The sequence below is a fragment of the Suncus etruscus genome, chromosome X, assembly GCF_024139225.1.
Source record: "Suncus etruscus isolate mSunEtr1 chromosome X, mSunEtr1.pri.cur, whole genome shotgun sequence".
In the NCBI taxonomy this organism is placed as follows: domain Eukaryota; kingdom Metazoa; phylum Chordata; class Mammalia; order Eulipotyphla; family Soricidae; genus Suncus; species Suncus etruscus.
The window spans coordinates 11,299,625-11,313,718 of record NC_064868.1 but is presented as its reverse complement, the minus strand read 5'-3'; the positions used below and the strand labels follow the sequence as shown (position 1 = coordinate 11,313,718).

The window sequence follows — 14,094 nt, the reverse complement described above, 5'->3', positions numbered from 1 at the left end:
TGAGCCAAAAATCCAAAAACAAGGAAAGAAGGGAGGAAGAAAGGAAGAAAGGGAGGGAGAAAGGAAGGAAGGAAGGAAGGAAGGAAGGAAGGAAGGAAGGAAGGAAGGAAGGAAGGAAGGAAGGAAGGAAGGAAGGAGGGAGGGAGGGAGGGAGGGAGGGAGGGAGGGAGGGAGGGAGGGAGGAAGGGAAGAGGGAGGGGAGGGGAGGAGGGAGGGGGGAAGGAAGGAAGGAAGGGGGGAGGAAGGAAGGGAGGGAGGGAGAAAAGAAAGAAGAAAAGAAAGAAAAAAGGAAGGAGAGAAAGAAAGGAAAGGAAAAGAAATAAAGAAAGAAGGAAGGAAGGAAGGAAGAAAGAAAGAAAGAAAGAAAGAAAGAAAGAAAGAAAGAAAGAAAGAAAGAAAGAAAGAAAGAAAGAAAGAAAGAAAGAAAGAAAGAAAGAAAGAAAGAAAGAAAGAAAGAAAGAAAGAAAGAGAGAGAGAGAGAAAGAGAGAGAGAGAGAAGGAAGGAAGGAAGGAAGGAAGGAAGGAAGGAAGGAAGGAAGGAAGGAAGGAAGGAAGGAAGGAAGGAAGGAAGGAAGGAAGGAAGGAAGGAAGGAAGGAAGGAAGGAAGGAAGGAAGGAAGAGAAAACAGATCTCCACTGTGAAAATGTGCCCACATGCTCATGGGGTCTGCAGTCCCAGAAAGTGGAAGGAACCAGAGCACAGTTGAATTCTTCCAGGCCACAGACAAACAATAGCGTAGGCCATCCAGGGCCTTACCCCCAAAGAGTTCAGCCACTCTGCAAGGTGAAGGCTGACCTAGCATTGCACCGTGGAGGACACTGGGAAGATAGAAAACCCCCAACTCACTAATATTCTGTGATGGAGTCACATTTCTCCTCTTTGCTCTTTCTAATGATGCTGAGAGGCCCTTTTCCAATCTAGTTTTTCTCTCAATTGATTTTTCCAGCTTTAATATTTTTCCTTCTTGAAAGGGAGGGGTTATATCCCAAGCCCTATTAGAGATCTGGGAGCCCTAGAAACCACCCTCTGCAAAGGGCAACTGGAATGGAAGCCCAGTGCAAGGTCCTAACAATACAGGCTTTGCATGTGTGAATCCCTGGGTTCCATCCTTTACCCTTTCAGGTGTTCTCCCCTCTCCTACCAGTATCAACAAGAGGGAAAGATAAGCTCATCAAATATCCATATTCTAAATTGAAGGAGGAAAAAGAGGGACAACAGGGGTAACAGAAGATGCCATTGAGAAGAAGAAAGAAGGATAAGGAAGAGAAAGCAGAGGATACTACTATGTTTTGTTATTTTGGGTCACACCTACCAATGCTTAGGAGGTACCCCTGGCTCTGTGCTTCAGGGTTACTCCTAGTGGTGCTTGGTGGCAAAGTGGTGCCCAGGAGAGAACCTGGGCCTCCAAAGTGAAGGCATGTACTCCAGCCGTTTTAGCTACCTCCCAGAAGAAGGGTCTTTTGTAAATATAGGGACCCTTTAACACAATAGGATAATTTATCCACATAAATGAGTTGTGGGAGGATGTTAGGGTTCCTAGGGGAAGAGGGAGGGTGGATGTTCTAGTGATGGATGTGGTATTGGAATTATGTGTAAGGTTTTCATGATAATTAAATGATTTAATTAATTAATTATGACAATCAAGCCATCATTAACAGTCTTGTCAATCACAAAACCTCAATTAATAAAAAGAGTTCAAAACAAATAGGAGCCCTTTAATATGGTCACCAATGCCACATCAGCAGTGTAGGCTGCAGGCCGCAGAGCCAGGGATCCAACACAGGCCTCACACGTCTCCCACTTGAAGACAGGTACTCTCTCCCACTTAGAAAAGGCTTTTATTTTTTTTAGAATTTATTTAGATAAAGAGCTAATTCTGATCAAGAAACATGTATAGCATAAAAATGTATTTAGAGGGATTGTATAATGCTTAGGGTGTTTGTCTTGCAGGCAGCTGACCTCAGTTTTATCTCCCGCATCCATATAGTCCTCTGAGCCCTGCCAGGAGTGATCCCTGAGCACAGATTCAGGAATTAGCCCTGAGCACTGCAGGGCGTGTCCCGAGAACAAATAAATTTCAGATACCAGCAAAAATTTCACTCCATGAAGCCCTGAAATGACATTTCTATAGTATAGAACCCACCCTGGTGACTGGCATCAATACTCGACAGTGAACATAAGCTAATGGTGGTGTGGGTTGCAGTGTGGGTCACACACAGTGTCCTTGAGTTTCTGTCATTGAACATACATAGATTGCCCAATCCTACACTGTTTACTTTGAAAAACAGCAAGTAGTAGAACAGTGATGAGCAGTCTTAGGCCATCTTGTCCTGAATTTGCCTGATCTCATCAGAAGTAATGAACAAGAGACCCCAGTCTCTGGATGAGCTCTAATCTCCCCACCATCTCTTATGAACCAGGACTGGAAGCAGCAATCCACAGTAAGTTTTTAAAAAGTATTTTCATGTACATAAAAAGGCAAAGAAACCAAAATTGTAGCAGAGATTTATTCATAGAAAGGAGAAGGCAGGGTGGAAGAAATACAATCAGAAACCCATTTCAGAGTACTTACATTCATCTCGATCTTATTCACTCCAATTTGCATGTGTCTTCACAATATTCAGAAGACTGAGGTTTGCACAATTGAGGTAGGATACCATGAAAAAGAACTTATTCTTTACACTCTGCTTCACGGGTTTGGTTTTGAAGTTTCCTAACTATAAGAGCTAAAACAAAAGGTTCCAATTGCCTCTTATTTAATGAGAACATGAATTGTTTTACACTCCAGAACATTCTAGTGCATCAGAGATTGATTTTAACCGGCTTAGCTCATTTGCAGACACTGAGTCTAATTTTCGGGCATTGAAACTCAGTGACAACCAATTATCTCCACATTTCTTCCCACAGAGAGATGGCACTATTGATACAGGAGGAATCTTTCCAGGGGTTCTGGCAGGCAGAGCTGGCAGACGGTCTGATGGCATGGTCGACCCAAGCACTTCCGAACGCACAGGCGGCAGAGCTTGGAAAGAGTAGGTGGGCCTGAGGAAGGAAAGAAAATCATGGGTATGGGTCCATGGGAGAGGTTGTGGGAGTAGAGGGCTGATGTGAGGACAGAAAAGGTTGAAGCTCCCTAAAAGCTTAAGAGACTCTAGAAATGTAGTGAAGCTAGAGAGGAAGTAGAATCATCAGACACAAGTGATCCCAAATGGCTCCTCTGGAGGCCGCCATGTTTCTTGAAGTTTGTGAGAGTAATTAGTCATTGTATTTAGGAATGGTAATTCTCTTAACTGTCTTGAAGAAGGAGGCAAACCCAAGGCAGATTCAGAATGCAGTGTATGAAGGGTTTGAGGAGTAGCACATCAGGGAAGATGCTTGCTTTGCATGCAGCCATCCTGGTGCCTCATAGGGTTCTTTCAGTCCTCTAGGAATGATTCCTGACTGCAGTAACCAGGAATAACACCTGAGCACCATTAGGTGTGACCCCAAAACACAAAACAAACAAAAAAGACAGAAGGGAATTCACTTCATTTCTGCATTGCATATACCAGACTGGCAGAGAAAACACTCAGGAAAACACTGAGCATGCAGAACCCTAGATGGAGCAACAGAGAAATGGATGGGTGCCTAGAGAGTGTTAGTAGGCAGTCCAGCCTGCAGGACACAGTGTTAGGATATGAAATAGAGGCTGTCACAAGGGCCCACCAGTGTCTTTCTGAACCTCTTGGGTCTAGTTTCCCACAAGGAAATGCTGGCTGAGTTCCAAGTCATGCTGGGAGCAGTCTATTCTGGAACACTGGCTCAATAGAAGAAAAGAAATCACCTCAACTTAGACCCTGTTATACCCTGAGCCTCAGTCCCTGCGGTCAGAGTCTTCATGCCCAGAGTGTATAGTGACTTTGAGTCCTCTAGAAGGACAAGCTACAAAGACCAGGTTGATAGATTTAAGGGGTTTTAGGGTGGGATGCAGGCTATCTGGGCATTTAGAAAGTTCCATTCTTTTCTCATCCAACTTCTGAAGAGATTTCTTCAAGTTGATCTACAAAGTTTTCTTTTATTTTTTATTTTTGGGTCATTCCCAATAGTGCTTAGGGTTATTCCTGGCTCTTCACTCAGGAATCACTCTTGGCAGAGCTTGGAGATCCAGATGGGATACCTCAGATTGAACCCCAGTCAAACGCATGTAAGGCAATCTCCCTACCAGCTATACTATCACTCTAGTCCCAAGTTTTCCTTTTTAAGTACTCCACTTATCTGTAGGTACAAATAATCAGATAATACTCAGATTGGCATTGTTGGAATTAGTTAAAGGCCTAAGTTTAGAGGCAGAAAACAAGATGAGAGGGTAACAGTGAGGCAAGGTCAAGGAGAAGGGGCTGTGTCTTGGGCCCAATTTTTGAGCCTGGGATCCCTGATAAGAGAAAATAGGAGTTTGACAAAGAGCACCAGGTGTCTTCCAGCCCCACACATGAGGAAATAGTCCCAAAACATCGTCACTCACAAGTCTACCTTATGATTAATATTGGGACTTTGTTTCCTCCAATGAACTTTTCTATTTGCATTGAGTGGTATCGAATTGCACAGAAGCAATTTGCTTACTATCTGTGAACTATTTACCTAAGACCCACTTAAATTGCACCCCAATGTGATAGGCTGTACTGCCTATCACTGCGTTCCCACAGTGCACCCACTCCTCATTTGTAGAGCATTCTGTGCTGAAAGGGAGGTCAGCTACAATTTGTGTGGTCAACACACTCCCATCACTGGAATGTCTAATGCTTAAAGAAGTACTTGCTTTGTTGCTGTGGCACTGATATGAATGTGAGAACAACTCTTTGCCGATGGAACACAGGAACCGAGGGCTTGTCGACCAGCTGTTCTACCGGGTGACAGCCCAGCCGTATCCCTATCTCATACCGGTGCTCTGACTCACAAGAGACAAGAGCTTGTGTTCGTTAAGGTTAATCTGTGCTTGCATGTCTTCTGGCTGGATACCCCTGTCCTTTTCCTCCTGACTTTTCTGCTTGTGAGGAGTAGGTCTCTGCCTCAGTCTGTGCACGCCACAGAAATCTGCCTCCTTCTCTTCTCAACATATGGTCTGGCACCAAATCCTTGCTTATCTGAGAATGCTAATAATTTATCTTAAACCCCTTGTCCTGTGTGCTGAAGCTCAGAGAAGTAATGAAATAACTCAGCCTGATTCTCCTCCCAAGCCCAGAACTCCACGATTCTCTCTTAATCTCTCTACTCATGACTCATTTCTCCTCTTCTGACTTTGCTACATGAAATCCACACTAACACTAGGTCACTGCTGCTCTGTGTCAAACTTGGTTTCTTATAGGCAATTGAGGCCAGAAAGTCCTACAGGGATGCCCAGCACCTCTTAGTCAGGTAAAGCACATTGCTGAGGATATCGTGGAATGAGAAGGAAGTGAAAAGAAGACAAGATCACGCCCAAATTCTGTGGGACAAGCTAGATCTCAGGTCTCATAGCCCCTCCTTTTCCCACAGGGCAGTGCAGGCAGAGACATTTGCCCTTCAACTCTGTTTAAACAACAGAAAGTATTTCTCATGGGCCTCCCCTCACCAGAACCTTCCTACTAACTTCTCTTGCACCTACAATGCTGAATCCTGGCTGACTTCTGCGGTAGGTCAAGCTGTCTCATTGGAACCTCCAAGAAAACCATGAGAACAGAGTCCTTTTAAATACCCACCAATAGAAAGCAAATTGTCCTTGACTGTGATATTGGCTGGGAAAGGAGGAGCGGCCAGCAATGGTAGGCATAATGTATTGATATGTGTAATGTGTGAGAACAGAAAGATCAAGAAAGTGAACCAGAAAGGACAGAGGACAGAAGTTTTACATATAGGAAGGGAAAAAATAAAATTATTTTTCCAAAAGATAGAAATAAATTGAAACTCAGAAAAATCAAGAAGGTGCATAGAGGTGTGAGAAAGGCCTCTATGGGCAACCTGTGTTAACTCAAAGGGATTGTCTTGAGTTGAACTTGAAGTGATTTGGGTTGGAATTTTATGTTTTATTTAACTTTTAGAAGGTTTAAAGCAACTAACTTGTTCATTGAGTTATGACCTGCAGTGTCCTGATAGGATGGCGAAAAACAGCAACCCCCCAGAAACCTTCAGAACCCTGAGCAGGCCTTGTAGGGAATGGGGTACCTTTGGCCTGGCTCATAAAAAGAGAGTCCCTTGTGGCCTGCACCCTTAGACTAACTAGTAAGAGAGGGTGACCCCAACTCTTGAGCTCTTTCTCTGTTCCTTCCTTTGAAATTCCCTGGGCTATATTCTGAAGATCTTCTTATTTTGATCCCACTGTCTTTAAAGGAATAAACAACTCAGTTTTTTCATAATCCAGCCCAGCCCCAACATGAACGAAGAAAGCCATACAAGTGGAGTTCTCTTTCTTCACTACATCACACCATTTTGCAATGCAAAATTTTTGCAAGGCAGCAGGGAAAATGGCATTAAGGGCTTATATGCAGTTTTCTTTTGCCTCAACAGGAAAAAAGATGCCCTTTTCAGGACTTCTAAGTGGGACCTAAGCCTCCTTGCAATTTTCAATTTTTCAAACTCCTTCCAGAGCCCCTTGTCTCTATCAAAGCTGTCTCTACCCAATCATTAGCTCTTCTGGAGGAGTCCTCTAGCACTCTTCTCTCTTCTATCTTTTCTTTTGTTGTTGTTTGTTTGTTTGTTTGTTTTGGGGCCACATCTGGTGAGTGGCACTCAGAAGTTACTCCTAGCTCTGCACTCAGAAATCACTCGTGGGGCCCGGAGAGATAGCACAGCGGCGTTTGCCTTGCAAGCAGCCGATCCAGGACCAAAGGTGGTTGGTTCGAATCCCGGTGTCCCATATGGTCCCCCGTGCCTGCCAGCAGCTATTTCTGAGCAGACAGCCAGGAGTAACCCCTGAGCACCGCCGGGTGTGGCCCAAAAACAAAAAAAAAAAAAAAAAAGAAAAGAAATCACTCGTGGAAGGTAGGCTCAAGGAACCATATGGAATGCCAGGGATTGAACCTGGGTGTGCAAGGCAAATGTCCTTACTGCTGTGCTATCACTCTCGCCCTATCCTCTATCTTTTCTCAGACCTCTTGAGCTGCTACTTCCCTTGGACTGACCCTCCCAGCTTTTTCTTCCTGTTTTTCTTATCCTCAACTCAAAAGTGTCTACAATTGTGCCCTTCAGTGGAAGCCCCAATCAAATTTACATCTCAATGGATTCAAAATTCTTTGATCTTCTTATAACTAAGACAGATGAAAAAAGAGTTTAACATGATCACACCGAAGCTTTTCAACCCTAACCCAGGAGATTTTTGTCTGTATCAGAGCTGTCTCTACCCAATCATAAGCACTTCTAAGAGGAGTCCTCTAGCACTCTTCTCTCCTCTATCTTACAAGATGTAAGGATGCACTGCCTGGGCCGTGACCCCTTCTAGGGGCAAAAATATCAGTAAAACAGGGGAGTTGAAAACTTGTATCACTCCCATCCAAAACTCAGGACTGAAACTTTATTGCCGAAAATCCTCCTCAGATACTGATGGAGGGCCTTAATTGGAAAAGGTTCAGAAAGAAAAAGCTTCTACAAGCAGACTGATTTTCTGAGAATGACCTTCTTATTTGGATTTCGACGTTGAAAATTTTGGACTGGACTTTTAGTTTAAACCACTTTGAACTCTTAACATCCAGACGCGCCCTACGGAAAAAGCTGCAAACAAGTTGCGTTGCAGCAGCTGTGGCAGTGGAGCCAGCTTCCAAAGTGCTTTCTGGAAAAAAGGCAGCTGCAATCAGCCAAGAACTCTAATGCTGTAGCAGAAAAGCGGCGTAGCAGAAAAGCGGCGAAAAGTGCTTAATCCGGCCCAAAGCAGCAAGCCTGGGATCTGCCCTCCAAATCAGAAAGGTGAAACAGCACGAACGAACCGCCTGCGGGACCTGGGGCCACATGGTCAACAACAGCCCGAAAAAACCATCTTCGGGGGCCTGGGACTATGGAAGTAAACCATGTGGTGAGAACAACATGGGACAAATTAATCATCTGGACACTTGGTTTTAGGTGAAGGAATTTCACAATTGGTGTTGGTAATGGGAAAAAATTAGGTAGTAGTGTAAAAAAATTTAAAAAAAGGAGTATTAACAGTTTAGCCCATTTAAAGATCTGATTTCTAACCGCCTGCATCTTTGTCTTGATTAAGTCATTTTCTTTGTAATTTAAATGTGTTTTGTTTTCCATAGCTAATATGTTCAATTGCAAAATGTTTTACTGTGTGTATTTTAATGTACTTAGCCTGTTTTTAAAATGTATATTATGTATTTATGCTATAGTACTTGTGTGTAGGGAAAGTTAATAGGAACAGAAAGTTCCCCCAATATAGTTTAAAAGTATAGGAACGTGAAAGTTCCGGAATAGTGCTTGGTAGAAAAGCATTAAAATAATTTTAAGTTACAGGTGTATATTATATTTTGCAGAAATGTTATGTTTTTGAAAAGGGCTGGTATGTTAATTTTCACTTTATTACGTTGTTGCTATGGAAATATTACCCACCTTTGGCTAAAGGTGGAGTCAAAATTACAAAAGCTTCTATATTTCAGAGAAGGGGGAGATGTAACTCCACCCTGGATTTAGGTGTAGCTACTGAGACCCGTCCATTTCTGGGAGGGGTCTTGGGAACCAGATATTACGTGTATCCTTACCTGCAAGACCCCTCCCATTCTGGGAGTGGTCTTGGAAGGTTATATAAAGCCTTTGACCCAGAGCTTTGGGGCCTTTTTGGTCTTTGACCAGCATGGAGGTCAAAGGGAAGATGGCTGACAGGAGTTAAGATGCAGGGCAAGCTAAGAATAGCAAATGCTTAAAAGGTTATGATATAGGCCACACATGTAGTGGATAGGGCATGAATAAAGTTGATGCTTCCTGATGCCTGTCTCTGGATGAGTGATTCCTCCGTTCAACTAAACCTGGGACCCTCCAGCTGAATGGGGATTGCAGAGCCACGTGGCCTGGGATGGCAGGGAAAAATCCCTCCATCCATCCACCTCCATCCAGCTCCACTGCTAATTGTTTAATGCAACACTAACCCAGGAGTTTTTTTGTCTCTATCAGAGCTGTCTCTACCCAATCATAAGCACTTCTAAGAGGAGTCCTCTAGCACTCTTCTCTCCTCTATCTTACAAGATGTAAGGATGCACTGCCTGGAAGACACAAGAACAAAATTATGAAGGAAACCCAAAGTTTTGCTAGTAATTTTATTTTTTGGTCACACTCAGGGGTGCTCAGGAGTTACTCCTGGCTCTGTGCTCAGCAGTCATTCCTGGTGATGCTCAAGGGACCATGAAGGATGCCGGGATTGAAACCAGATATGCTGTGTGCAAGGCAAATACCTTACCCTCTGTGTTATAACTCTGACCCAGTTAGTAATCTTTCTTGCCAAGAATTGGGTATATGGTGGGGGTAAAAACAGCAGTTCTGGACATTCAACCACAATGCCCTCATGAGAAATGGCCCCAAGCTCATTTCCTGGTATTTATTAAAGTAGGACTTTAGGTGAGTAAGGCTAAGCCACTCAATAGGGAACCCTATAAAAAGTTCATGCTTTTCCAGAAAGAAACTTACTTCCAGAAAGAAGTGCTAATATTGGCTTTACCTCTTTGATGCTACTTGTTACATGGAGTGATAACTTTATTTCCCAATCTGCCCCTGACAAATGCAGGTGATCCAGAGGATCAGACGACAGAGATTCAATCTCTAGTCACACAAATTATTAACATCCAAGGCAGATACACTCGAAGCCACATTCGAAGTGTAGCCACACTCGAAGGCTACAACAAGCAGTCAAACCAGAGCAGCTTCAGCTTTAAAGCATAGATGACCCATCCCCTTCTTTAGAAGGTTGGGTGACCCACTCCACTCTCCAAAAGCTTGGGTGACCCTCTATCCTTCCTTCCATCCTTCCTTCCTTTTTCCTTCTTTCCTTTCCTTCTTCCATATTTCCTTCCTTCCATTCTTCAACTTTTCTATCTTTCCTTTCTTCCCAGTGCTAGGAACGAAGCCCAAACCTCACACATGCAAGGTGTGACAATGAATAGAAACCACATTCTCAGCTCACAATTGAAGAACATCACAGAGTTCCAAACTGGGAGCTCAGATGGAATTCTTCCAGGGGAGTTGCAATAAAAGAATCATCATTAATGGTCTGAGCCTTGGGAGATTCTCCCACTCTTGGCCAGGGCTGTTCAAAACATGGAGCTTCCCTCAGGAGCTCAGTGACCATGCAGAGCTGAGGTAATCATCCAGAGCTTGGGACACTCACCCAGCTCTGGGACGGGACCCCCAGATGACAGAGCTCTTGAAGCTCTGCCCTGGAAATGAGTGCACTGAAACAGGGAGCCCCTCAGAAGGGACATGTGGGAGGTGAAGGTGACTCACAGAATGGAACTGGGAAGTGGATTCAAGCCTATCCCCCGCAAATTGTTTTGGAAAGTTAGGGTCGAGGTGGACAGTCTGGAGTCAGACTCCTTGGCTATAAGCCTCATTGTTCTCGGCAGCAATGATAGAGGCTCCCAGCGCATTGCCTTGTGTCTCTCGCCTTTCCCTTTGCAGCTGGAGTTTCTCTAAAGTTCACACTGCTTTCAAGTCTGGAGAATTCTGGAAGATTAATCTGTGTGTGGAATTCAGCTCTGGCTCCGGTAGATAATCGCCAGGTGCTATTATCTTTACTATTTTCTCAAGCACACAACTTCTCCCTCGCAAGCTCAGACATCAATTCCTGCATGGATGAAATCTGTTTCTCTTGTGCAGCTGGAACCGAGAGCATCTGTAGTCACCTGGACCCAGGGTGCAAAGGCAGGTGAGGCTTGGTGTGGACAAACCCACTGTGTCTCTGCTATGGCTTCTCAGATATACCCTATATCTACCTTGTGGTCTAACCCTAGGATTCCTCCTTTCTCCTGAATCACCTCCATATAGCAGCAGTCTGCTCCATGCTATGGTTATGCCAAGACACAGGACCATCCAAACTTTTCCTAGTGGAAACCAGCCCAGGGTCTTTTGTTTCTTGTGGGGACAGATCCAGTGCCATGGGGTGTTTGTTTGGAAGGGCCTTGAGTCATGAGCATCTACCAGACCTCTCGGCCATACAAGACAAAGGGACAGACAGAAAGGAGGGCTCCAAGAACCCTGGATTCTTACCTTCCTGGAGCTGCAGTGCCTGTTCCACGCTGCTTTTGGGAGTTGCCAAGTCAAGGGCATTTTTGCCCTGAGCATTCCGACATGTCAAGTTAGCCCCATAGTCCAGCAGCAGCTGGACGATATCTACACTGGACTGCCTCGCCGCGGCATGCAATGGGGTGTCCAGATACTGGCCCTGATCCACGTTGGCCCCTAAACAAAGCACATGGCCACAATTCAATGCCAGATGTCAACAGGGGATGCACAGGGCACCTGTGAGATCATGGCTGCAGATCAAAGGCCTCTTAAATGCCATGGTATGTTGGACATCTTTTGGAAAATGTGACTTGCACTGAAAACCCCAGTAATACCTATTAAGACTGTTTCCCCAAAAATTTGGGGGTGGGGAGGTTTGGCTTAGACCCAATTGCCCTCAGGGCTTCCTCCTGGCTCTGTGCTCAAAGTGACCTCTGGTGGTATTTAGGACCAGATGCAGCTCCAACCAGGGTCAGAAGGGTGCAAGACAAGTGATTTATTTTTTAATTATTTTTTAATCTTCTGTACTATCTTACCGGCACGCTTTCAAAATATTTTTAATAGAAGCCAGATCTGGTGGTGTTTGGGGGAGGGTATGCAGTGCTGGGGGTCAAACTTAAGGCCTCATACATGCTAAGCATGTGCTTTACACTTAAGCCATGCCCCCTACCTAATTTTGAAATATGTTGATGATAAACATGAATGCATATTTGAAACATTTTGTTTGCGCCACGTAGGGACCACATCAGGGGATCATGTGGTTTGGAGAGCACTCCAGTGCTTTGTACTATCTATCACCCTGACTCTATTAAAGCTTTACTTGCTTTCCCATTTGAACTATGTGATATGCACATTTAATTATTTTCCTATATTTTAATATAGCTATTTTGGATTTGGGGCAAGAGATTAATATAAATATTAAGTATTTATCTTAATCTTAAGGTTCAAACACAGATTTCTGAACTACTAGAGGTAATAGAAAATAAGCAAGAAAATTAAAATAGCCCCAGAATTCTCATTTAGAGGTCCTTCCTACCTTTGTCATGGGATATGTCATAGGGGGCATGGTCTGTACCTTTGTCACTAGTTAAATTTGGGAAATTTTTTAATTAAATAATCATGAGATAGAGCATTAAAAACTTCTTGATAGCTGAGTTTCAGTCATCCCTCCACCAGTGTTCCTTTCTCACCACCAATTAAATTTGGGGAATCTTTAGTAAAATTAAAATGTCAGAACCAAAGAGAGTACAAGATAGGGCACTTGCCTTGTTCACAGCCGACTTGGGTTCGATCAACCTGCACTACTTGGGTCCCCAAGTCCCACCAAGAGTGATCCTCATGCATAGAGACAAGAGTAAACCCTGAGCACCACTGGGTGTACAAAGAAAAATTCAAGAAATTTTTTTTGTGGTTTTTGGGTCACACCCGGCTACCTTGGGGTTATTCCTGGCTCCAGGCTCAGAAATTGTTCCTGGCAGGCACGGGGGACCAGATGGGACACCGGGATTCGAACCGATGACCTCCTGCATGAAAGGCAAACGCCTTACCTCCATGCTATCTCTCCGGCCCCAGTTCAAGAAATTTTAAGGTCCCTGAACTGTTTCTATATATGGGCTTAAAATTATAAAAATTTAAAAAGCATAAAAAATACTAAACAAGGGCCAGAGTGATAGCACAATTCAACCCCCAGCATCCCATATGGTCCTCCAAGCAATTCCTGAGCACAGAGCCAGGAATAACCCCTGAACATCACCAGGTGTGACCCCCCCCCCAAAATTACTTAAATGATCAGGTTGAGACTTAAAGTAGTCCATATGGCAACTTTATGGTTTTACTATCAGGCATTTTCCTAGTAACCATACCTAGACTTCCTTCTGGGAAACAATTCCTGTGAGTCCCAGTTCAGAGTTTCCAGAGAAGCCCATTAGGGCTATACAATGTGATCTAAATCTAAGCCACTCTGGGCACTGCATTCCCTTGCCCACCACTGGAATGCCATTTCAATGCCTTCCCCTCAGAACTCCTGCAGAAGTAGCTTCTGTTGTCTTTTGGGAACACCACAGAGAATGGAGTTAATGGGTATAGCTGACCTGAACTAAAAAGTATGGGCACTAATTTCCCAGAAGTTCTGTTCCAAAGCAGTTGTACAGCAAATATAATCAGAATTTCATTTAGCCGGACAAGAACTTCTTTTTGAAGCCTTATAAAATCACCACCACCACCACCACCACCACCACCACCACCACCACCACCACCACCATAGCAACAACAACAGATTTCTGGAAATTACCGAATTCTAGAAGTTTCTTCACACATGCTACCCTTTGATAGGTACAGGCCACATACAAAGGAGTTCCCAGCTGAGGCAATTCTTGGTCGATGTCAATATTATTTGCCAGTAGAATCTCCACACATTCTATATGACCTGGTGGCACACAAGATAATCCCCTTCAGGGAAGGAAGACATGGATTGTGGACTTGGCCCTGGAAATAACCAAGATCTGGGTGGGTGGAAGAAATAGGGTAATGATCCTAAGCTCTGATAGAACCCTAAATAAAACTCATAGAAATAGGAGTATGCTGGTGCTACCGCCACTAACATCCTCTTGGCAGCCCTGAAAACACTACCCATTCGAAGAAAATTTAGGGTTGCAAGGAGCACAGCTGAAATCACAGTAAAAAATGAAACTACTGGGTCACAATTGGAGGCTACAAGACACAGAGAGGAGTAAGCCTCATCCTAGTATTGCTGTTGCAAGCCATTGCTTAGAGTCGGTGCCCAAGCCTGATGTCTTCAGCTCTGTCTTCCTCTAGGTGCCTAAGGTTAACCAGATAGTCTCAGAGGAAAGTCAAACTTTATTTTAGTTAAGATTGAAGAGGCCG

General features: G+C 44.1%; 1 protein-coding gene across 3 annotated transcripts in view; it reads right to left on the bottom strand.

Annotated features, from left to right (window-relative positions):
- Positions 1–2,917: 2,917 nt before the first annotated feature.
- The window catches only part of ASB11 (ankyrin repeat and SOCS box containing 11), a 30,070-nt gene continuing 18,893 nt past the window's right edge, over positions 2,918–14,094 (bottom strand). For all 3 annotated transcript variants that reach the window (XM_049766806.1, XM_049766807.1, XM_049766808.1), the window contains exons 5-7: positions 13,502–13,636; positions 11,197–11,388; positions 2,918–3,042 (exon numbers count right to left, since the gene is read on the bottom strand). In XM_049766806.1, coding sequence (XP_049622763.1) covers positions 2,918–3,042; positions 11,197–11,388; positions 13,502–13,636 — 452 coding nt within the window. The remainder of the gene's footprint in view (positions 3,043–11,196; positions 11,389–13,501; positions 13,637–14,094) is intronic.